Source organism: Caretta caretta, chromosome 2 (assembly GCF_965140235.1).
Source record: "Caretta caretta isolate rCarCar2 chromosome 2, rCarCar1.hap1, whole genome shotgun sequence".
NCBI lineage: Eukaryota > Metazoa > Chordata > Testudines > Cheloniidae > Caretta > Caretta caretta.
Window position 1 is genome coordinate 29,509,440 of NC_134207.1, and position 26,396 is coordinate 29,535,835.

Consider the following 26,396-nt stretch of genomic DNA (forward strand, 5'->3'; position numbering starts at 1 on the left):
CTGGAAATCCTGGACGCCCCATCATCTCAGGCACTGGCACCCTGACAGCAGGATTGTCTGGCTATATAGACTCCCTCCTCAGGCCCTACGCTACTAGCACTCCCAGCTGCCTTCGAGACACCACTGACTTCCTGAGGAAACTACAATCCATCGGTGATCTTCCTGAAAACACCATCCTAGCCACTATGGATGTAGAAGCCCTCTACACCAATATTCCACACAAAGATGAACTACAAGCCCTCAGGAACAGTATCCCCGATAATGTCACGGCAAACGTGGTGGCTGAACTTTGTCCTCACCCATAACTAGTTCACATTTGGGGACAATGTATACCTTCCAATCAGTGGCTCTGCTGTGGGTACCCGCATGGCCCCACAGCATGCCAACATTTTTATGGCTGACTTAGAACAACGCTTCCTCAGCTCTCGTCCCCTAACGCTCCTACTCTACTTGTGCTACATTGATGACATCTTCATCATCTGGACCTATGGAAAAGAAGCCCTTGAGGAATTCCACCATGATTTCAACAATTTCCATCCCACCATCAACCTCAGCCTGGTCCAGTCCACACAAGAGATCCACTTCTTGGACACTATGGTGCTAATAAGCGATGGTCACATAAACACCACCCTATACCGGAAACCTACTGACCACTATTCCTACCTACATGCCTCCAGCTTTCATCCAGACCACACCACATGATCCATTGTCTACAGCCAAGCTCTACGATACAACCGCATTTGCTCCAACACCTCAGACAGAGACAAACACCTACAAGATCTCTATCAAGCATTCTTACAACTACAATACCCACCTGGTGAAGTGAAGGAACAGATTGACAGAGCCAGAAGAGTACCCAGAAGTCACCTACTACAGGACAGGCCTAACAAAGAAAATTACAGAATGCCATTAGCCATCACCTTCAGCCCCCAACTAAAACCTCTCCAACGCATCATCAAGGATCTACAACCTATCCTGAAGGACAACCCATCACTCTCACAGATCTTGGGAGACAGGCCAGTCCTTGCTTACAGACAGCCCCCCAACCTGAAGCAAATACTCACCACACAACCACACACCACACAACAGAACCACTAACCCAGGAACCTATCCTTGCAACAAAGCCCGTTGCCAAATGTGTCCACATATCTATTGAGGGGACACCATCATAGGGCCTAATCACAGCAGCCACACTATCAGAGGCTCGTTCACCTGCACATCTACCAATGTGATATATGCCATCATGTGCCAGCAATGCCCCTCTGCCACGTACATTGGTCAAACTGGACAGTCTCTACGTAAAAGAATAAATGGACACAAATCAGATGTCAAAAATTATAACATTCAAAAACTAATCAGAGAAGACTTCAATCTCTTTAGTCATTCGATTACAGACCTAAAAGTTGCAATTCTTCAACAAAAGAACTTCAAAAACAGACTCCAATGAGAGACTGCTGAATTGGAATTAATTTGCAAACTGGATACAATTAACTTACGCTTGAATAGTGACTGGGAGTGGATGGGTCATTACACAAAGTAAAACTATTTCCCCATTTTTATTCCTCCCTCAGCTCCCACTGTTCCTCAGGCATTCTTGTCAACTGCTGGAAATGGCCCACCTTGATTATCACTACAAAAGGTTTTTTCCTCCCCGCTCTCCTGCTGGTAATAGCTCACCTTAAGTGATCACTCTCATTATAGTGTGTATGATAACACCCATTGTTTCATGTTCTCTATATAAATCTCCCCACTATGTTTTCCACTGAATGCATCTGATGAAGTGAGCTGTAGCTCACGAAAGCTTATGCTTCAATAAATGTGTTCGTCTCTAAGGTGCCACAAGTACTCCTTTTCTTTTTGACTTTTTACAGGAGTTCTGACCTGCATTCCTGCTCTGGTCCCAGCAAAAACAACACACAGACAGAGAGAACCCTTTGTTTTCCCCCCCCTCCAGCTTTGAAAGTATATTGTCTCCTCATTGGTCATTTTGGTCAGGTGCCAGCAAGGTTGTCTTAGCTTCTTAACCCTTTACAGGTGAAAGGGCTTTTCCTCTGGCCAGGAGTGATTTAAAGGTGTTTACCCTTCCCTTTATATTTATGACAGCTCCCCTCCAAGATGGGCTGACAGGCCAATGCATGGGTGGTGCCAGTCCATAGGGGAGTGGAGTGGTGCCTTGGGAGCTGTATGTGGTAGCAGCAGTGGTAGAATCTCTGTGTCCCTCAGCAATCCCCCTTGAGTTTAAAAAAATTCCCATGTCTGTAACCCCCCCCCCCACACACACACATATACACACACTTTAAACACTGGATCAAGGTGGTTGAGATAGAGGGGTTTTGAAGGCAGACAACAGTGATCAAAGGCATAAAAAACTCTTATGGAGACAGATTGAAAAGTTTCGCCTTGTTTCCCTTAGAATGGAGAAAAAAGCAGGAGGACATGATAAAAGTAGAGAAAGTAATGAAAGGTATAAAGAAAATAGATCAGGAATGTCACAATTTTCAGGGTATCTGCACCTTTAACTCCCACTCCATGGTCTTCTCTGTGCTCAGGTCTCTTGCATACACCTCTCTGGACAGGGACCCAAGTCCCTCTCCTTTCTGACCAGGGGCGTTTTAGGCTGCAGTCCACTTGCACTTCACTTTGATTATTCTAAGCGGATCTGACAAATGGTCAGCCCTTACTCTTTAGTTTCTCTCCAAGGACAATGTCAATGATATAATAGTGACCCAAACTGTTCTTTCAAAGCAGAGCATATTTATTAAAAAAGACAAAAGCCTACAGAGAAAACATATAAAACAATAAAAGATCTAGACACATACTAAACGTACCAGAAGTGACCCATCAGCCCTATAGGGACCTGGCAGGTTAAAGCCCTTCTAACCCCTGAACAGGTTTGGGTCCCCCCTTGGACTAAAGGTCAGTCCATCTGTTGAAACTCTCTCGGTTCAAGCTTGCCCTTTGTATTCCTAGTCCTTTTTTTGTGTCTTGCCTCTCCTCTGGGACTGTCTTGAACCAGGATATGCAAGCCATCTGAGGGGTGGTACTTCTCTGGAGCTGTTACAGTCTTGGCCATTTGGCCTAATCATTCCCCATTATTTTAGCTTTTGCATGCGGTTGCAATATCTATCAACAGAAGCTTCTGTTCTCCCTCTCTCGGAACACAAGAACAAGGGGACATTCAATGAAATTAAAATGTGGCAATTTAAAAACTGGTAAAAGGAAATACTTTCCCCCACTACCTGTAATTAGAATGTGGAACATTGGGGTGTCATTATTTATAGAATGATGTAGATCTGACTCACAAGGCAAGCAACTCTGCAGATCCTAATTTGGGGTGAAAAATTATCCATGGTATATTTGATTTACAAGGAAAAGAATGTACAGTTTATAATTTGGGGTGAAATCATGTGGCTTGGATTTCTTGGGGTAACAGTTTACCCAGTTTGATGTTCCATCTTACAGCCAATCATATCTAATTTGCTTAATTTGCAGTTTCCTCACCCATATTTTAATCCACTCAATGTGCAATGAGCCACTTTGCATAGGAAGGCAATATGTCACTTTTCCTTGGTAACTTAGATTTCTTTTTAGGTAGGTTGGGAGGGAGAAAGAGGTTTTATCCATATGGAAATTATGAAGGATTCTTGCCTAGGTGATTAACAGTACCCTCATTTAGCCATTTTAGTTTCTTTCTTGGGGAGAGGAACTCCCAACTTTGGCTGATCTGTGGGTCCTTAGAGAAAGTGTCTCACACAATATGAACCGTTTTGTTATTCTCTTTACTTCTTAGGTGGATCCTATTTTGGGGTAAACAGAGAATAGCTTTTCTAGTTTTTGAGGGCCAGAAGGAATCAGTAGTTTTGAATCATCGAAGGCATATCTGTGTTATATATCCCTTACATAGCTTGAAATTCCAACACCGTCCTCAATATACCACACTCTCAAAGGGCCAAATCAGCGTGGGGAAATTATTGTGTTAAGTGCTGTACCAACACACATGAAGACACACCCCTGCCCTAAATGGTCACAATTTACTTTTACAAATAGTTAACATAGTATAGACAGTGATTTATATAAAAATGATAATTAATAAATTCATATTTTCCCTTACAGAGTTACAGAGTAGTTCTTGTGGCAATCCAGGAATTCCACCAAAGGGTATCTTGTCTGGTATGAAATTTGATGTTGGTGATAAAATCCACTACAGTTGTGTAACTGGATACATTTTGGATGGCCACCCACAGCTTACCTGCATAGCTAACTCAGTGAACACAGCATCATGGGATTTCCCAGTTCCTATCTGCAGAGGTAAGAAATGCTACGATAATCTTTCTTTAAGTATTTAATGTACATTTATGAATTGAAGCAACTTACTATTTCTCTAAAATAAATTTAACAATTTACTTGTTATCAGCCTTACTGTATGCCCTTCCTAATTGTTCTGCCAGTTCTGTTTTTAAAACCTAGTTCTTCCCCCTTTTACAATAGATGAAAAAGATAGAATTCTGAACTAGATACTTAGTGTTCGATTGTGAATATGACTGATGTGGCCACACAGGGAAATAAACAAAAGAATTTAGGAGTGGGGTGGGGCTCTATGACATTGTTATTTCCCTATGTGGGTATGAGGCGGGAAGTCAGACAGCATTGCTGAGCACGAGGAGGAAGTAAACCACACCCTATAAAAGGATTCAGTAACTTAGTTTCCTCTTGAAGTAAGGGGAGATGGAAGAAATTATGACCATGCCCATTTACTTATGCACAGTGAATGCTGAACATTACATAGTTGTTTAGTCATAATGTCTCAATCTAGTTTCTAATATACAAATTCCACTTCACATTTGGAAAAATGTCACCAATTGCAAAGTACAGTTTAGAGAATAATTTTCAAAAATATTTCTGTGCTGGAATAAATTATCTCATAACTACAACAAATAATGCACCATCATAGGACAGCACTGCACATTTCCTGAAGAAACTATTGACCTTTTTATTTACTTATTTTTATTGGTCATTCATACATTACAATTATACTGGCTGAGAATCATCATTTCTTCAGATCTGCTTCATGAAGCATTTGGTCACACTCTTTTGAAGATATCTGTTCTTCAAGAGTCCAATGCTGCACCAAATAAAGTTAATGGGAGTCTTATCAGTGGGAGCAATTTATCACACAAGTTATCAATTTGCTACCTCTACTAAATGAAGTTCAGAAGGAGAAAATGAAAACAAATATTTACTTTCTGTCATCTTACATGTCTGTTACTTTTACTCATGGAAATGGATCCATTGATGACAGAAGTAAAGCAAGCACGATTTGGCCTTTATTCTTAGCTATTTTGTTTCAACATGAGAAATACCTTATGTAGATTTCAATCTGAGGGACATATACTCAAGGTCTCATGCTACCACCAGTTAAACATTATTGGAGCTCCTAAAACTATAGATAACTTTCTAGCACAAAGTGTATTGCATCCATCTCAGGGTAATACTATATTAGACCTCATTCTGGTAGATAAAGATGAATTGATCACAGGCCTAAGAATAGATGGCTTCCCAGGTGCAGGGGATTATGACTTAATTTAATTTATGTGCAAACAGAATATAAAGGCAGCCAGTAATTTGTTGCTTTAAAAAGCCCATTCCTAAAGCTGAAAACAATCAGGAGAAAAATTGAGTAGGAAGAAAAAAGCCAGAGTCATGCCAGAATTTTACTGGGTAAATGGAATGACCCAGGTAAACTATAAACTGGTTAGTTTAACACTGATCCCAGAGAGAATCATGGAACAGCTGAGATGGGACATAAACAGGACCCCCCCTTAACCTGGGGCTAATATATCTGCCTTCTATCACACTCCTGTAGCCATCTGGCCCAACATTGTCACAGCAGCTATACTTACTTGAACAAAATCTATTTTAATAAATGCCAGGACAAACATCTAGAAAAAATTAATGTAGGTCACACTAACAAAATTGGGCCTCTATTCTAGAATGCTGTGACACTAAAAACGGTTTAGGGGTTATAGCAGATAAGCAGTTGAACATGAGATCCCCATGCAATGTTGTTGCTAAAACCACAAATATAATCCTCAAATGTGTAAGCAGGAGGATATCAAGTAGGAAGAAGGTGATGGTAGTACCTCTATATATGTCATTGGTGAGACTGCTGAAATTCTGTGTCCAATTTTGGTCTCCCCACTTCAAAAAAAAAATATTCAGGCTAGAAAAAGTGCACACATTTTTAATACTGAAGATAATTCACCACTGAAACAACTTAACATTGTGTTTGATGGATTCTCTGTCACTTTAAGTCAAGTCTGTATGTCTCTCTAAAAGATATCTTATAGCTCAAATAAAAATCACGGGCTTAATGCAGAAATTATTGGGTGAGGTTCTTTGGCCTGGATCGTGCAGGAAGTCAGACTAGGTGATCACAATGGCTCCATCTTGTATTAAAATATATGAATCTGTGTTCCATATGACAAATACCTAGGCTTATATTGGATATAGTAGACTTTGGTACTTCTTTTTAACAGGTTTTTCACCACTTTGTAAAATGCTTTAATTATCCAATATATAACTTTGCGGGAGTTTGCTAAGAGTGATTACCCTATAATGAGCTTCCTGTTGCTTTCCCTCAATTTCTGGTGGAGACTTTCCTTGATTAAATCCTCATCCTTAGGGAGTTTCACTGATAAGTGTCTTATCACTCCCTACCAATGGCCTTTACATTAAGAAGGAATATTATGCAGTGAATGTGTGTGTGTGTTTGTATGTACCAGAGGTCAGGAAGGAATTTCTTCCAATTCTGGGGAATTCCTGATGAATAATTCCTGGTGATCTTTTTCAGATAAATGTATGATTTTTGTTCCCTTTTATTTTGATTAGTTGGAGTGCAAAAAGTCAAAGTATTTTCCACTCCAGCAGTTGCTGAATTTCATTGTCTGCTTCTCAGTGAAATTCATAGCATAATGTAAATGGATCTAACCAAAGAAGAAACAAACCAAACAACCCTGCAGTCACTTTTAGCACACTAGGAATGGACTACATAATTTGTAGCATGTTTGGATCCCTGTGAAATAGACTCTTGTAGGCAGATATTCTCTGTCTCTCATCATTCACAGGTAAATTCCAAGGATTCACGTTTTTAGGTCATTTCAGTGAATGATCTTTCTCCCTGGGAGTGTGATCCTGCAATCAGATCCTTGTGGTTGGGCCCTTTCATCTAGGTGGATTCCCATTTAAATCAACAGGGCTTCATCTGAATACAAAGGTATAACCAGGAGATTGCAAATGCAGGATCGTGGCCTAGGTTTCCTGGAATGACATCATTACACATTTTTAGATGTTATATTTTTGTTACCAAATGTTCTTTTTGTTTTTTTTTGTTTTTGTTTTTTGGAGATTCCAGTAGGCTTTGTCAGATTCCTCTGATTCAGCATTTTTAGTGGTGGGAGCGCTGGTTGGTTTGTTTCTACAAGTCTCTTTTGATTTCTGCTGGAAAATGAGTACCTCCAGTAATCAGTAGCACAATAGACTCATTGCTTCATTTCAAAACCCAATTGCCAACTGGTATCCATAATAACCTACTGAAAATTTTTACCTGAAATTTTCACAAGGCTGTCAGGCATTCCTTGAAATAATGTAATATTTATTGGATTTACTAAAAGTCCAAAAATGTTAGTTAAACTAAAAACAATTTGGGTTTATTGTGTTGTGAAGTGGTCAATTATACTGTGCATAATCCATGACCAGTTTTTAATAAAGCCTGCTTCCTTGACATATTAATTTTGATAAGACTGACTTTAATGGTGAAAGATGACAAGAGTTTCATCATATTGCCTTCTATTTCTGAGATAATGTAGAAATTGCAAGCTGCAGCATAATGCAGGAGGGTAGGAATAATTCACTGAAGGCTAATAAATAAGGTCAAAGTTATATATAATATTGTCATTCTGTAAAGGTTATATTAATTAAACAATTTGGTAATCAGGGATAGTATTCTGACGTTTATATTTTAAAAGGTTGTTCTATTCCAAGATAAAAGAAGCAATTATATTACGGAAACTTTTATTCTAATGCTGCTATATTTTGTTTAATTTGGAAATGAATTTTAATTGGGAAAAAAAAGTGTTAAGAAAATGATTTTATTTTAATTCCCAGAGATTTTACAAAAACTGTTTTTAATCCAAAGGTGTTATATTATATCATTTGCAAAAATCTCAGTTTGCACATGTTCAGTATAGTTGTGCTCAGAGTTTGTCAACTAAATCCTAATGAGACTGAGACTTCAACAAAGAGCACAGAGTGAGTCAGAGAAAACAAGAATAAGTAGCTGTGTGGGAGAAGTAGAGACACCACTGGAACAGGAACAGGCTGGAGGGTACACAGGCAGAAGGAGTCAAGCTAGGGCAGAAGAGAATGGAAAAGATTCCTGAGTCTCACCATTCCTCTGCTGTCAGCAAATACCGGTGAAACTCACTAGCAAAGTGTGTGTCCCATCCTAGGTTAGTTCTGGTCCACCTGAAGAATAACAACCTACTACTGCTATCTCTGCAGTTACTCTGTTAGCTCAAGTTGCAGAATGGATGAGATCTAAAGGTTCTAAGCCAGTAGTCAGTAGGATTCCACATCATGGTATTTCTGTTTCTGCAGTTTGCTTTTTCAGAAACCTAGTAATTATACAGACAATATATTTAATATGTTAAGGTTGCAACATATGGAAGCACTCAAAAGTTAGGTGATGCCAGAATTAAAGTTACCCATGCAACCGTAGTTCAATCTCTTTGTCCACATGCACTGTGATACAGTTAGGGTTGCCAACTTTCTACTCCCACAAAACCAAACACCCTTGCCCTGCCCCTTCTCTGAGGCAGACCCCTTCTCAGAGGCCCTGCCCCTTCTTGGGGAGCCTGCCCTGCTCACTGCATTCCACCTCCCTCTATCACTCACTATCCCCACCTTCACTTACTTGCTCATTTTCACTGGGTTGGCTCAGGGGGTTGGGGTGTGGAAGGGGTTGAGGGCTCTGGCTGGGGGTGCAGGCTCTGGGATGGGGCCAGAAATTAGGAGTTCAGGGTTCAGGAGGGGGCTCCAGATTGAGACAGTGGGTTGGGATATGGGAGAGGGTGAGGGCTCTGGCTGGGGATGCAGGCTCAGAGGTGGGGCTGGGGATGAGGGGTTTGGGGAGCAGAAAGGGCTCTGGTTTGGGGCTGAAGGGTTTAGAGTGCAGGAGGGGACTCCAGACTGGGACGGGGGTTGGAGTGCAGGGTGTGGGTGAGGGTTCCAGCTGGGGGTGCAGACTCTGGGTGGGGCTGGGGATGAGGGGTTTGGGGTGCAGGAGGGGACTCCAGGCTGGGGCTGTGGGATTCGGCAGATGGGAAGGGATCAGGGCTTAGGAAGGGGGTTCAGGCATGGGAGGGGGTGCAGGCTTCAGGGGCGCTTATCTCAGGCAACTACCGGAAGCAGCAGCATTTCCCCCCTCCGGCTTCTACGCGGAGGTGCAGCCAGGCAGCGTTGCGCACTGCCCTGTCCGCAGGTGCCACCCCTTCAACTCCCATTGGGCATGGGTCTCGGCCAATGGGAGCTGTGGAGCAGGTGCCTGGGGCGAGGGGCAGCGTGCGGAGCCCCCTGGCTGAATCTACGTGTAGGACCTGGACGGGGGACATCTCACTACTTCTGGGAGCCACACAGAGCCAAGGCAGTCAGGGAGCCTGCCTTAGCCCTGCCACACCACTGACCGGACGTTTAATGGCCCAGTCAGTGGTGCTGACTGAAGCCACCAGAGTCTCTTTTGAACCAGGCATTCCAGTCGAAAAACGGACACCTGGCAATCCTTGATACAGGCCTTGTGATTCCATGATATTTTTTTCCACAGGACCCCTGCTTCATTCAGTGCACTGGTTGGATGGAACAAAAGGCATGAATCAGAATTGTGCAGTTAATGACATAGTTGTCTGTAGAACACCACTTCATTTTCTGCAGAGGTTGGAAGGTGTGTAGTGAATGAGGCAAGGGACTGCAGGAAGAGGAAGGATGACCATTCTGGAGAATTAGATTCTGTCCCTGCCTCTTCCAGAGTTCGGCTCAGAATTACAGACAGCCTTCAGTGCCAGATTTTTAAAGGAATTTAGGCACCTAAAGATGCAAATAGGCAACTAGTGGGATTTTCAAAAATACTTAAGAAAATCATCTCTCATTGAAATCAATGCCTACATTGCTTCTGAAAAGAGGACTTATCTGTCTAAATTACTTACTGAATGGAGCAATGTATAAATATCTTTAAAATCTGGTCTTAAACTAAACTTTTCAGATGTTGTAGTCCTTATTTTACGGGTGCTTAATTTGAAAGCCCAGGACTCAGCACTCACAGTTGCAAGTAGAGTCACGGAGAGCTGAGCTTTGAACATGTAAATGCTGCAAAAAGGCTAAGTGGTGGTCTGCCACACTAGATAAGGGAGTCTAATTTAGATGTAAGGGGTAACAAGGAAAGAAATACAAATAATATGGAATTGGTAGTTACAGATATAAACATTCATCCAGGTTGGAGAAGCATTGGAATATGGACAAGCAAAGGGTCAGTATCCAATGGAAATACACCACCCTTTAAACTATACAAGCATCCAAGGATCAGAAGCAAAAGAGCCTTCACCTCATTCAAGAGAGGATGGTTTATTTATTTATTTAATCTGACATTGTGAGTCCACTTTCCAACAGCAAAGTTGTGGTATCAACACTGCCCTCTCATCATATATAGCAATTTGGCTCATGAAATTTATATTGGAAGTTACAGGATGCTCATTAAGTTCCCTTCAGCATTTTAATGGGGAAGCAATTCTTCTGTCCTAAGAAGGCTTTCCATAGCTGAGCTCTGAAATGAAGCAGCCAGCCAAATGAGGAAGAGGGCTTGCATGTCCTGAGGTTCCTTCCCAGGATTCCATGATATGAAGTTGTGGAGATTGCAGGAAGTAGGGTTGCACCTCCCATTAAAAGCAAAACTCTGATGGCTGAGCAAAAATTCTTTGCTGAATTCCTGTCAATGCCAGTTTAAGTATTATCTTTTGCTCTTTATATGCAAAAATAATCTGAAGAGACCACCTGAGCACAGTAGGGTCCCAAACATCCACACTTACCAATAAAGCATGTTGGGAATTTTCTGACAGAATATAGAACACATTGAGCACCAAATATTTGAAGGGATACTAATTTATTCCTATATCCTCTGGTAGGGAAATTATTTCTGTTGTAGAAATTCCTGGAGGCTCTCTCTTCAGGAAGGGAGGTGGAACAGATCCCACACAGAGGGAATTACAGAAGCATGGAATTAACTCACTTTCATCTAATCTTTTCCCAGTTATAAGAACTACTTTGAGGAAGGCTTTTTGTCCTTCAGAAAGTGCGTAACCCTTCCCTGATAGGAGAATCTTAGAATAGAAATACTTAGACAGCTTTAACTATAGCAGAAGCTAGTGTGCCAGCTCTCTCTCTCTCTCTCTCTCACTGTGTGTGTGTGTGTGTGTGTGTGTAAGTAATGGGGAGATCCTAGACTATGCACGACAATCTTCCATAATACAGATAGTATGGAAGAAGAGAAGGACGTCTCTTGGACATCTTTTAAGAATGCCCGATAACAGGCTACTTAAACAAGTATTTCATTGGCAACCTGGGGATAAGAGATGGAAAGTGTGACCTAAAGTCACAGTCCATAGTGCACTAATGGCTGAAGTAGCGTTACAACATCAAAACATAAAAGGGCTGAAAAAATAAGCCCAGGATAGCGATGATTTTTATTGTTTGGCTTCTGCCTTATGCACCTATGGTGTGGAGAGGATGATGATGATTATGATGATGATTTAAATAGCGATAGGACTGAAAGCCAACCCACCAAAATGTCTGCTGAGTAATATCTTAATAGTGTTCAGTTTGCAGGCACATCAGATATCCAGATCAACCATTTTTGTGCTATTGTGTCTAGAAGAAATGTTTGGAAAAAATAGAAAAGACATTGAATGAGCCATTCAACTTAATTATGCCCTTACTTTTTCCACAGGCATTTCTGCACCTTCAGTTCAGTTGTGAGAGCAAATCTGAGTGCTTGAGCATCTGACTGAGGTGCACATTTTGTGGGGGGCAAGATGTGTTTTAGACTTTTGGATTAATTATCGTCCAGTATATTAAGCTCATTTTCCATGCTTTGTCAAATTGCATTTTTAAATCTGGAAAGGTCATTAATTTATTCTCTCCAAATGGTTCTTAGAATTCTATACTTGTCCTTCCAACATGGTTATCTAAAAATTGTATTTTCTCTCTTATTGTGTAATGGATTTACTTCCCTTATATAGGCTCCAAGCTATCTGTATAATGCAAAAATGTTCTAAGAGTCAAATTTGAGCTAGAGCATCCAGCTCAGTATTAAATATTTTCCCATTTTCTGCATTCAGAAGCTGCTGGAGAGGAAAATTATGCTAACTATACATCACTGATATATTCCCATTGGTAAAGTAAATCAGATTAATTTTTGAATGATTGGCATTTATAGGGCAGGTATAAAGGCAGAGAGTAGGAAAAATGCATCTGAGATGGTCTAAATTGAGGCAGGATACTAAGCTTTGCTAGAGGAAGCAGATCTGCTTATATAATATCAATAATACTCTGTACCTATACAGTACGTTTATCCAGAGGATCTCAAAGCATTTTGAAAAACATAAAATCAATTCAACCTCTCAGCATTCCTGGGGGTTGATTATACAGTAATATATGCATTTTATAGAAGGAGAAACTGAGGCACAGATTTGTAAGTGGTTTAGTGGCAGAGTCATAAATAAAACCTAGCTCCCCTGAGCTCCTGTTCTAACCATAAAGCCACACTCCATGCCTATAGGTTGATTTGTATCCTAGCTCTACATGGCCATGCAGGAGAGAAAGTGAGAGTAGGGGAAGTAAAATCTATCCTCCACCCCACTATCACAGCTCTACCTACCCCCAGTGTGCCAGTCAGTGGAACTAAGATGGCCTGGGGAGGGAAGCAAGCTGCTCCAGCTAAAGGGCTGCAGTAAATTACTTTCCCCCACTAATGAGTTGGAAGCAAAGAAGGAACAGACTCCAGGAATAACAGTTCCTCCCCAGGAGCAGCCACATGCCACCTCTTCCTCCGGGCTGAAGCTAAATCTCAATCTTGCCCTAAGTGACTTGAATTTAACCCACATTGGGTTGTTAAATTAAAAATCAAAAAGAAAAGAAAGCGAAAACCTTAATTGCAATACCAAAAAATGTATGTCTGAAAGAAAGCAATGACTTATATATCTGATAACTAAGCCCATTTTTTTCATTTTTCATTTTAAATTCCAGTTGAGATATTTTAAAGCTAATAACCTAGCTCAGTAGTCATGAATGGCTGAGGTTCCCACAGTTTAGATTAAGGAACTCAGATGGTACCACAGTCTACAAATGGTAATGACAGTCCCCCCCAAATTACACATGAGAATAGTTTTTATTTTGTGTTTTTAGCTTGATGAAAAAGGATTTTCAATTGAGATAACAGCATGGTGTAAATGGGAGGGGGGAAGAATTCATTTTGTGGTTTATATTTATGCTGAAAGATCTTAGTTGCCTCTGAAATCTGTCATTTTTAAACAATAAAATGGAAACAAACATATACCGGTATGAACTGCACTGACATTGCTTTCTATCATATCTTGGCATATTCGCCTTTTCTCATTATCTCGGTGTCATTATCTCAGCACAATATTTGGTTCTCATTATCAGGGTCATTTCACATAAATGTACAGTCCCAGTCACAGTTTATGTGAACAAATATAGTTGATCCTGATGAGGAATAATCTGTGTGTGTGTGTGTGTGTGTGTGTGTGTGTGCGTGCACGCACGCTTCTGTCTCTGTCCATAGAGACATAATACCCAATCCTGAACTTACTCAAATTAGTTGTGCAGTGGTGAAACTCCACTGAATTCACTGCAGTTGCTGCTCCTGACCAACACTGACATGAGATGAGAGTCAGGAAGCATGGTATTATAAAATAATATAAATATTTATAAATATACAGTCTTACACTAAATAGATATTATTGACAGACCCAAAAATAATAATGTGGTATGTATTTCTCAGCCACAAAAATGTATCTGTTACGTTTTAAATATGACTTTCAGATACTTTCATTGTCTACAATTAATTGGATTAATGTTCCAGAGCTTTGTCGTCTTACTCTTCATTTATAAAGAAAACGTCTATGTAACAAAACTCTCTTCAAAGTTATGATTAGCTGAATGTCAAGTAACCATTGTGCATATCTGTCAAAATTCATACATGGCCCTCATGGTGGGTTTCCACAATGCAGAGATATTTAGATATTTTCTTACCTGCTGGAATTATTGTTATTATTATTCATTATTTGTATTATCATACAACCTAGGGGGAGCTCATGGACCAGGACCCTGTTGTAGTCCTAGTCACTAGGTGCTGTACAAATACAGAACAAAAAGATGGTATGTGTACTAAAGAGTTTATAATCTAAGAATAAGACAAGGGACAACAGATAGATAAAGATGACTAATTATTTTTTAGGAAAAAGACAAATTCTTATATGCATATGTTAATATTATGGATGTATGTTTGAAAAAATCAATCCCATTCATTTTTATAGTTCATATTAGAATATGACTTTCACAATAAACGTAAGACCCCATCAGCCCACAAAGGCTGACCTTCTCTTCAATATCAAAGCCCTTAAAGGGATGTTTAAGCCTAATTCCAAATGATCAGTGACATTTCCCAAGTTTAGATATACTTTGCTGTTTCTAGTACTAGGGCTATTTGAGCTCTAGCCAGGCTATGGAGCAGTATAGTAATCTGAAGAGTTATATAGTTCCAACTTGTGCATTAATTGGCAATTTAATGTATTTGGGTGAGAATCCTCAACTGACTACCACAATCCAGCTTTCATCCAAGTCATTTTAAAGGAAAGGATTTGGACTGCATATTGCTATTTTGCAGTATACAAAATTCTGTGTCACATCACCAGGAGAGGGCAGGAATCTCCACCAATACAGAAAGGAGCTGTCTAACAAGAACATCAAGGACCTTTTAGGAACTCATTTTGACATGATTTTGGACTTCCTCTTATAGGCAAGGGAACAGATCATCAGCTGGTGTAAATAGTCATAGTTCCACTGAAGTCAGCAGATGATCTGGCCCAAAGTGAATATGTCTATAGTCCCCTGTGTTTGCATTGATTAGGGCAGTATCTTTCTCAGTGGTGACATGTGTAGTCCCTTGAACCAGACGATGCCACAAAAAGGGAATATGGGGAAATAGGCAAGAAGAAAGAGAAATTACTCTAAATGAGGGATAGTATTACCTAGTGGGCATAGAATAAATTTTCAGGGATAATGCTCATGAAGGGAATGTCATCACAGATGCACGCAATTAATACAGGAGCAACAGAAACGGAAGAAGTGGAAATGGGCCATACTTGACCCAAAGGATCTACAACTAGCCATGAGATCAAAACTGGTAATGAAGATCATGGGTGACCTTTTATTTTATTTATTCATTTTTTTTTTGAGGGTACAAGTACTGAAATAGAAAAGAGAAGCACAGAGTCTCTGCTTAAAATAACCAAACGTGGGATTAAACAAGATGGCAAAATCTTGGCACTAGTTCAGGATTGAAACAAGGGGCAGTTACAAAACACTAGGTACAGAATTTTAGGTCTGGCCTTTTTAAAAGTCTCCTTTAAAAATGTGGAGTGAGGAGTAAATAACATATGAATCATATTTTCAGATGTCCTTGAACTACATATTTACAAACACTGTTACAGAGATATAACAAAGTGAGATTTACACCTGAAAAATGTAAATGAATTCATCTGGGAAAATTAATTTGAAGCAAATATATTGAATGGGAGTGAGAAACCTGAAGAACTGCAACGCTGAAAAAGGTCATGGGATGATAGCAGGCAACAATTTAAATTATTTGCCCTGAGGATTAGATCAACGACGTCAATGCCGCTGCTTAGTAGTAGGGGGTTTCATGCTAATACATCACCACTCCTTCATACATGATATAAAACTATGTCCTGGCCAAGTGTGTATCTTAAAGATCTTTTCATACTTTTGTAAGAGTGGAGGTGTTAGATCTGCAGTCCTGGACTAATTCTAATTTGGAAAAGTACGTTCTGTTTATAGTACCTAATTATATCACTACAGTTTCAAATGAATATAGTATTTTATTTCACTTCCTACCCTTCTATGGGCATATATAATATTTTGTAAAGCACACTGAGATACTTTGAAATGGAAGGAACTACAGGTAAACTCCAGTTTTATGAACTCATTTTTATTAAACTGTTTAATTCAAAACAACTTTGGAGCCTCCAGCCTTTCACTAGGCTTGTTATTTCTCCAGATTTTATGAAATCTTTGGCTTTACAAAAGCTTTGGGGTTTTTTTGCAGTTAATCCATAAAATTAGGGTTTACCTGTATATAAATGTGAATTACAAGAATACTACTTAGATGCTAAATAGCACTGTGCAAACACTAAGATATAAAGTAACCTATTAAATTTGGAAGGCAACAGTAGCAAAAATAATTTCTCTGCAGTGAAAACCCTTTAAAGGTTTTGAATTATTACCCTAAGAGCACAGGTAATTGCCAGAAATGCTGCTGGAGGTAAAAGATAAATTCCATTGCTGAAATTCTGCTTTGATGCTTTAACATTCTTCAAGGCTATATCTTTACTGAAACCAAAGAAAGATAATTGATTCCTCTATGGAAACTGAATCTTGTCTTTCAAATATTAATTCATTCCTCCTTTTAAAGTGAAATTTGAACTTTCTGACAGTATTTATCAGTTTGAGCCTATGCAACATGTAGTACAGGCTGTATGGAGGAGATTTTTTTTTTTTTTTTTTTTTTGTCTTCAGAATAATAATACAGTCAGTGGCCTCCAAGTAATTATGCTGGAACAAACTGTCAGTGAAAAGTAGCTTACTCACAGAAACAGAGCTCATTGATCTTATTCATTTATCTTTCTTAACCTATTTGGGTCCACTATATTTTGATCCAGGACCCTGGCTCATGTATTGGGATTTAAAAGTCTCTGGACATTTTTTTTCCAATTTATTGGCTATTAATAAAGAAAAACAGCAAAATAAGACCACCACAATCAAAGCTGTACTTGGAGGTGTTGCCTGTGAGATTCCTGTAACATGGGAAAGCAATAATTCTGCATTGCAATATTCCAAAATATATAGCTTTCGGAAATATGTGGAGTTCTTAGTATTGCCTTATTTGAGGCCCAGCCAAGACCTTCAGCTGACATTTTGTAGTTTAGTGATGACAGTCTGGGTCCTGGTAGTTTTCTCACACATTTAGTTTACAGTGCTTATTTTAATCCCTGTTTCATATTTAAACATAGCATTCTGGATTTGAAGTAATTTCTCAGATAGTATAATCTCACTGAAGTGTCATTCTTTACTAGTTGTTGAATTGTTGCTCTCTTATATCAGAAATAATTATTGTGTTCCAGATAGATGGACAGATTTTCATCCTATTGGGTTGCCTTTGGATTTAGTGTTACTGGTAAGGCACAAATCACAAAGAAATATTTCCAGGATCAGTAGACAAATCTGGCCAAGCTCCCAGAATTCTTTTCTGTTTATTTAATACAATCTATAAATCTCTTGTATAATATAGCCTGGTCACAAAGTCTATTCCAAGGTCCAATTTTTTACCTGTATCTGGTAAAATGCAACACTCACATGTTTAGGGGACCCAAATTCCTGGATCTTCTATTTTTATGTGTATGACTGAAAGCACTAAGGAGAGAAGATCCAGAGGTTGGGAAGTTCACATAAAATCTAATGAAATGCTTTTTCCAACATTTGTGTACATAGAATTGGGCTTGAAACCTGTTTTTGCAAGATTCATGGTGCTTCCTGCTTCCAATGAGGCTGGAAATATCATGAAAACAGTTTTCCTTTCAGTTCTTCAGCACTTTTAACTCCAGACAGTACCAGGAAAAGCTAAGGTTTCCAAATGAAAGTTAATATAATTTAAGAAAAATCTATTGAAACTTTTAAAAAACAAAAACAAATAAGAAAACCTCTCAATTTAGATTTTCTTTAGATTTTCGGTGATACTTCAAGTATTTTTCAGATTCTATCCAAGCTAATTCATCCACCCTTTTTTAAAACACACACAATTGGACAAAGTGTCAAAGTCAGGCACTCTAATTATCAGTGCAGTTGTTTTTAGTATATATATGTATACTACTCTGCCCCTGCAGAGGCCTGTTGTCTTCAATAAGGCACAGGGCACAGGGATCCACTCCCACAGCGCTCACTCCAAGACAAGGGGCTAAAATTCATAGATACTAAGGTCAGAAGGGACCATTATGATCATCTGGTCTGACCTCCTTCACGACGCAGGCCACAGAATCTCACCCACCCACTCCTGAAAAACCTCACCTAAAGCTTGTAAAGCTATTGCACAAAGTCTTTTAAAAACATCTGAGAGGTATCTGTAAATTAGCAAAATTGGGTTCTGCATTCATTGTGTCTCCCTGATTCCATACCAAATGTACTCAATTTACATATTAAAAGGTGTTTTTCTAACCACAAGTCCTGTGTAGTCAACCTAGGCTTTGAAAGCCAGACTGCATTTTTTTCGTTTACCACCAGCAGCAATAAAACTGCTGCAGGTGAAATTACATTTTCATTTACACCTGTCAACCACTGTCTTCAGTGGGGTTACAAAAGTATAATTGAGGCATCATTTGTTGTATTAGCTAGGCCCTCACCTTATGACCTCTCATAGGTCTGTGTTCCCTTCTCATGGTAACCTTTATGATGGCCTACAAAATCTCCGTTTCCATCCATCATGGGGAACAATGCTTTGTTACCTTCCCTCTCTGACTTCCAGATTTTTGAAGTTCTTCTTCCTCTATATGAGCCATAGCAGGTGCAAGATGCAACTGTTCAAACAGCCGTTTTGCATTGTGCTCAGGTACTTAGAGCACTTAAAGGTAGAGGAAAAGGGAAGCTTGGATCAATCAAAAACTTTACAGAGTAGGTAATCACATGCCTGCTATATTCCCAAATATTCTCGGTGTGGACTGTACCTTTAAGGAGAACCCACGTTATTGCTGATTTACCCCTGACAAATCTACTATAATCAGTTACCTTGTAATTATTTCTCAGAGTTGAATGATGAGATTTCTGGTACTTAAATCCTATTAAGGAAAAACTGTCAAATCATTCCTGCTGTTCTGGTTGCCAGTACTCTTAAAATAATGTTATAAATGCTTCTATCTTTCTCCAAGCTTCAGTACAGGGTGAAATGATTTTTCTTTTACAGATTGTGTTTCACAGCAGTATGTTATTTAGTGCTATGGGGTTATTTTATTTTTCAGGGAGCTGTATGTCCTCTATTTATTTGCTTGTTGTTTATATATTATAGACACTTCATAGCTGTCATAAAATGAGATTTAAAATCAACCTATGAAAGTATTCAGAGGAACAGCCGTGTTAGTCTGTATTCGCAAAAAGAAAAGGAGTACTTGTGGCACCTTAGAGACTAACCAATTTATTTGAGCATGAGCTTTCGTGAGCCACAGCTCACTTCATCTGATGAAGTGAGCTGTGGCTCACGAAAGCTCATGCTCAAATAAATTGGTTAGTCTCTAAGGTGCCACAAGTCCTCCTTTTCTTTTTCCTATGAAAGTAGTAGATTCACAAAAGAGGTGCACTTACCTGTGTGCTGTTGTTGGTGGTTCCAAAAACGTCAGACTCTAACCATAAAAAAAAAGTCAGTGAAACCTTAAATCACGTTGAAATTTACCATTGTTTTATACTTAGGACACCCCAATGCATGGAAATGTACAGAAATTGTGCCACTTTTGTTATATAATTTGGTATTTCCTAATATTGTGCAGTGACTAGGCACCAAGGTGATAGGGCCCTAATGCAGCCCAGAGATAGATATCTTTTAACTTTCTCTCTCAACTACTCTCATGAAAGGAAAGGAGAATTGATTTTTCCAGGTCAGAGCTTCAAGCTTCCTAGAAAGTCTGCCAAAAATGACTAATTTTCATGGCCCAGTAATAGAGGAAAGGGAGAGTATTGCTTAGCAGTGAACCTAATGAGCAGTGGGATCCACGCTCCCAGCCAGAAGGAAGTTGTGGTAGTGGCCTGCTTCAAAAGCAGTGGAATGTAAGTAAAAGCTTGTGGTAAAGCTTCACAGGCATGGTTGTTTAGTCCAGTGGTTCTTGACTTGTGAAGAGCGCCCCTGTAGGAGAAGAGAATGGGCACGGAAGTCAACCGTTCATATATAGAGTTGGAAGGATTTCACTATAAACACAAACCAACAAAAATTATTTCCATTGATAATAACAGAAATTTACATACAGGCAAAGTAAGAAAAATGCTGCTTTAGAACTTATTAGAGTTTGATTTAAGAAATGTATTCTCTATATTTTGACATGTGATGTTGACAGCTTGTGTTTTAATGGTTATAAAACGTTAACTTTTTGAATCTTATATGTCAACTTTCATTAAATAATTAGTACTCCCCATAATTTCCCCAAACTGTGAAAATTTAAATAGATGAAAATGGAAAAAATGCTTTAAAATAGACACTGATATTATTCATTGATTTTTTTAAACAAAACAACAAATTCTGCCAAACCTACTCATATACATGTGATATGTCAAAGAGAAAAATATTTGTTAGTTTTTTTCAGTGTTTTCAGCTGTGTTTGTGTTTCTTCTGAGGATGCACACGAATACGCATCCTGTCCTAAACTGTTATGCCATTCTGGTTTCACATCAGAGGCAGTTGCATTTAGGTGGTAGGCAAAATAATTCCTTTATATCCTTTAATTAATTCACTGTGGCATTATGATGAGGTGTAATTAGTTAGGGCCAGATTGTAGGGATTCACCCTTGTCTGGATGTGCAAGGTTTGGGGGTGGTTGTATGCAAGGAACCTTTTCTACTTTCACAGTGTCAGCTCCTGCAGTCTCCTAAACACAAGGACTTATCCTTTCTATTGTCTTGGGGTGGGGGTGAGGGGCTGAAAAGATACATGTACATTTCCTAACATACCCTCCCTCCAGACCCAGAATATGGGTGCATGCTGCACCATCCTAAAGGATGCGTCCTGTCTCTCCATGAGTGACAGTGTAGCTTTGTGCTACTCCTATTATATAAGCAAGTTATTTTAGGATTTGGGATCATCGGATAAAAGATGTTATAGAAGTGCAAAGTATCAGAAGATGCTAAGAGATGTCCAATGATTTGATATATACTATTTGTGGGGTGAGAATTAATTCACATTTCTATAACTCTATTTTTGCTGCATGTTACATTGAAGTATACATTAGCAAATTGTTGTCTCTCCTCTTGGCCTGGGTTCAATTTCCAGCATCTGTAAAAATAATAATTCACTTCATGCTGCAGCTTCTGATATTACATTTTGTTCTTTAGCAAAGAAACCAACAAGTGTTACAGTCAGTTCCCTGGCTTCTTCCTCATCAGTGATCGAGCCTTTTCCATTAATCCTATATGCTTTTCTCCATCATCCCTATCTAAATTTAGAAATTTTCTCATCCATTATTTACAGGAATCCAGTAGATTGGTACCCTCTTGTTCAAGAAGGCCTTACAGGTGAAAGGGTTTTGCCTCTGTCCAGGAGGGATTTTATAGTTCTGTATACAGAAAGGTGGTTACCCTTCCCTTTATATTTATGACAGTATTACATTTTAAAGTTTTCAGTATACCACATATAGTATTCATCTCCTGAAGCATTGTCAATTTCTGACCTTTTTGATTATTCTCTTCCATTTTCTCTGATGAATCAGGAGAGGGTTCTGAGGTTGCTAACTATCCTAAGTAGTAAAAGTTTTTGGCTTGATAAATTCCTAAAATACTTAAAATCTATATAATAAGAGTTTAGGATTATCACTCTGTGTGCCGCCCTGCCTAGAAAGTCAGTGGGAAGTGATGTTAGCATGGGAGCATGGTTGAGGGCCCTTTTTAATCAGAATATCATCAGGTTCAGTAATCACTGAGATTCAGTCTGTAATCATCTAGTTTTTAAATTCTCAGCCATTTTGAATTTAGAAAATAACACCTATGCCATGTAAAGCTACAGTAAGGCATGTATCTATGTCATGCCAAGATTCTTAGATCACTGTAATTTCAGAAGTTACTCAGCCGGTCACCATGTTTATGCTACAGCTAATTTGCATGGAAAAATTTCATCAGTTTTATGAGGAGACTGCACAGATGGTGGATTACTTGGCCCAACTGTCACACCTATGTGCAGCACTAGTGTTCAGCTACTACTATATGCAATCCCTTTTTCATGTTTTTTATTATTTTAGAGACCCTAAACCTTTCCATCTAGGCCTCCAGGCTTCCAAATTAAAAAAAAAGTTTTCTAGCATATGCTTTCACAAACAACTCAGAGATGCTTCCTGCCAGATCTCATGACAATGCTCACACATTTCCCATTATTTATTTATTTGTACTGCAGTAGTACCTATGAGCCCAACTCACAGACTAGTGCCCCATTCTGCTCGGCACTGTACAAAAAGATGGTCAATTTTGAAATATTCAGGTCATCTATTTAGGTGCTTAAATTCAGACTGAACTGCTTAACTTCTTGTAGCTGAGTTCAAAATGTTTGGCCTTAATCTCTATTGTCCATTATTTCTAAATTTAAAAATTGTCAGTGGGAAAATTTAGGATTGAATATTTGTATTATTAGGGTATTATTTGTATTATTAGGGTCAGCAGCTGGGGACACTACTCACCTTTGGGTGATCATGGTTACCAGCATAAATATTTATAGGTAGGTGCCTTCAGTAAGTTCTAACCTTCAAACGTTGCATCATTATAACCCACTGGTGAGTGAGTGTTAGGTGTTCCCTTCTGTGCATAATCCACCGAAGATGAGAGCCTGTTGCAACTGCCAGCTGTAGGGTTTAGTCTTTTATCTCAGTCTGTAAAGGCTTGTGTTTTTATCTTTGTAGGTCCTCCACTACCTCATCACAGCTAAGATGGCAGTCATCACCTCATTATTTAGTTGTACTATTATAACTGAAGGAAGGGGATTATTTTAACATTTTATTTTAATGGGATCTGCAGGTACTCAGCACCTACGAAATCAGGCCACCTATGTGCCTGAATGTGAATTTTGCTGCTTCCTCTAGATGCCCACCTTTGAAATTGTTGGTATTATGATACATGCAAGTTGGTCTGCAACTTTGTAGGTTTAGGCCCCAAGTGAGTACTCCCATTGAATTCACGTGCATAAGTCTTCGCAGAATCAGGGCCTTAGAATTTATTGTTAAAAGCTTTGAAATGTATATACAGATGAGAAGCTTACCTTTAATATATTTGAGGTTGGATTACACATAAACCTTGATTTAAACAGAATTGACAAAGAGCTTTAAAAAAAAAATCTTTTCCATAAGTTACTGTTTTCCATTTTATCTCAGAACAAAATGGATTTTCAATAGCTTGGAGCCTAAAAACTGTAATCAGAAGGTAATTTTGCAATACTTTTCCAGATTGTCAAGCATAATTGTTTTCAGGTATAATATTGAATGTTAAATGAGACTTTTCTTATCTGGTAAAGCAGTAAAACAATTTAAATATTTGAACACAGTTTTTGGAATCACATGATGGGCCTGCATCTCAACCATATTCAGACAGATTTTCTCTTTGTATAATAATCAACATTTTGTGTGTGTGTGTGTGTGTAACCCAAAATGAATATTTGAATAATACTGTTAACTAATGAGAAGACTATCATTTTAATCCAGTTTTTCATGTGGTGAGAATAGGTTATGGTCCACCTTCCTCCACTCCTTTGTTATAGCTAGCACCATTCATGAAGTCTGTCCCCAGTGGCTGACCTTGGAGCATGGGTGCAAGAGATCAAGGCTCCTTGTGCTTTTTTTGGGATCCTTTTATCTTGCACCATAAATGTATATCAAAAATACTTTAAAGTATACATGAGGTTCTGATGAGGTTCAATAAGGATAAGTGCAGGGTCCTGCACTTAGGACGGAAGAACCCAATGCACAGCTACAGACTAGGGACCGAATGGCTAGGCAGCAGTTCTGCGGAAAAGGACCTAGGGGTGACAGTGGACGAGAAGCTGGATATGAGTCAGCAGTGTGCCCTTGTTGCCAAGAAGGCCAATGGCATTTTGGGATGTATAAGTAGGGGCATAGCGAGCAGATCGAGGGACGTGATCGTTCCCCTCTATTCGACATTGGTGAGGCCTCATCTGGAGTACTGTGTCCAGTTTTGGGCCCCACACTTCAAGAAGGATGTGGATAAATTGGAGAGAGTCCAGCGAAGGGCAACAAAAATGATTAGGGGTCTGGAACACATGAGTTATGAGGAGAGGCTGAGGGAGCTGGGATTGTTTAGCCTGCAGAAGAGAAGAATGAGGGGGGATTTGTTAGCTGCTTTCAACTACCTGAAAGGGGGTTCCAAAGAGGATGGCTCTAGACTGTTCTCAATGGTAGCAGATGACAGAACGAGGAGTAATGGTCTCAAGTTGCAGTGGGGGAGGTTTAGATTGGATATTAGGAAAAACTTTTTCACTAAGAGGGTGGTGAAACACTGGAATGCGTTACCTAGGGAGGTGGTAGAATCTCCTTCCTTAGAGGTTTTTAAGGTCAGGCTTGACAAAGCCCTGGCTGGGATGATTTAACTGGGAATTGGTCCTGCTTCGAGCAGGGGGTTGGACTAGATGACCTTCTGGGGTCCCTTCCAACCCTTATATTCTATGATTCTATGATTCTATGAGGTATTAAGCAGTTATTCAGTAACTAAGGCCAGCTACTTGTATGTTAGCTAAAATGAATTTAAGGGAAACCATGCCTGTATACTACAGATACATTGAAGGGTGAGGGATAGGACTCAAAAGAATGCCTTGTTCCTTTCCCTGGTACATCTGTGCTGCATCTTGAACAAGATTCCAACCTAGTGCTTTTCTGATGTACTGTTCCTGCCAGTGCACCAGAGCCCCCAGGTCACATGGTCTGCAACTGGTAATGCTGTCCTGCATACCTGCGGCCTTCAGCTCTAGATACTAGGAGTGTACACTGTTCCACTTTTAGGCCCTGGTCCAACCATTTGCAACTCCCATTGAACCAGTGAAATGGTTTGAATCAGGATCTGACATGGTCCAACTTCTGGGCAGGAAGATTTGTATAATGGATTGGATGGCACAATGTGGCTATCTGGGAAGCTGGAAAGATGGTGGTTACAGAAATCAAGACAGGAAGTTTAGCAGTCCTAGATGGAAATAAAAGATCTGAGTTTTAGAACATGGAGAAAACAGCAGCCCTATTTGGACAATGCCAGGATGTAAGGGGTATCATAGGAGGAGTCAAAGATGACCTCAGAATACAGGCCAACACAATGGGAAAGATGGTCATGTTGTGAAGCGTGATAGAGATTGCAGGGCTAGGAAGTAGAGAGCTTTTGGAGATGTATCAGTAATTCATTTTTGGCCATATTCCGTTTTGTCAGTGAGACTTCCAGGAAGAAGTGTCAAAGAGGCAGACTGACTAGAGGGACTGAGTTAAAGAAGCCAGGTCAGGAATGGAGAGGTAGATCTGGGTGTTGTCATCAAACACTCTAAAAGACCACGGAGAATGATATGTAAAAAAGGAGGAAGTAATGAAAGGTATCTGACTAGTAGAGAGTTTCAGAGTGATGAGGATCAAGTACAGTCCCTGGGATTTTTCCAGTAAGTAGATATTAGAGGCCTTAATGATAGTGGTTTTAGTGGAGCAGGGAGGTTGGAAGCTAGATTGTGGTGGAGAGGTGAAGGATACAACTGGAAAAGGAGAACTCGGGTAAATGATTGCAAAGAACTCTTGATGAGTTTGAGATGACGGTAAGAGGCATATATTGGGTCATTAATTGAACAGGCACACGGGATCAAGGCTTTTGCGGGTGAGCAAGACTAGAGAGTGTTTTCACCTTGAGGAGAAGGAGCCAGTGCAAGAGGGTGAGGGTAAGCGTGGGGAAAAGCAAAGTCAGCAAGTGAGATGGGGGGATATCAAGGAGCCAAGTGGAACTTAAAGGTAAGAAACAGGTGGGAGACTTGAGCCAGTGTTGGGGGAAAGAAGGAAAGTGTATTACACACAGGTTTGGCTTCTTCCCCTTTCTAGTTCCATGTAAGGATGCCTCTACACTGCAGCTGGGAGTGTGCTTCCCAGCTTGAGTAGACACACATGCACTATGCTTGGCCATATATGTTGGCAGCTAGCCCAAAGTACCTCCTGAGCTACCAACGGATACACAGCTAGTTGTAACATGCTAGCTGGAGCAGAGCCAGCATGTCTGTC

The 26,396-nt window shown here is 39.6% G+C and overlaps 1 protein-coding gene across 3 annotated transcripts in view; it reads left to right on the top strand.

Annotated features, from left to right (window-relative positions):
- CSMD3 (CUB and Sushi multiple domains 3) overlaps positions 1-26,396 on the top strand; it is a 1,179,008-nt gene that overhangs the window by 260,032 nt on the left and 892,580 nt on the right. For all 3 annotated transcript variants that reach the window (XM_048841517.2, XM_048841518.2, XM_048841519.2), the window contains exon 4: positions 4,114-4,308. In XM_048841517.2, the coding sequence (XP_048697474.2) occupies positions 4,114-4,308 (195 nt within the window). The remainder of the gene's footprint in view (positions 1-4,113; positions 4,309-26,396) is intronic.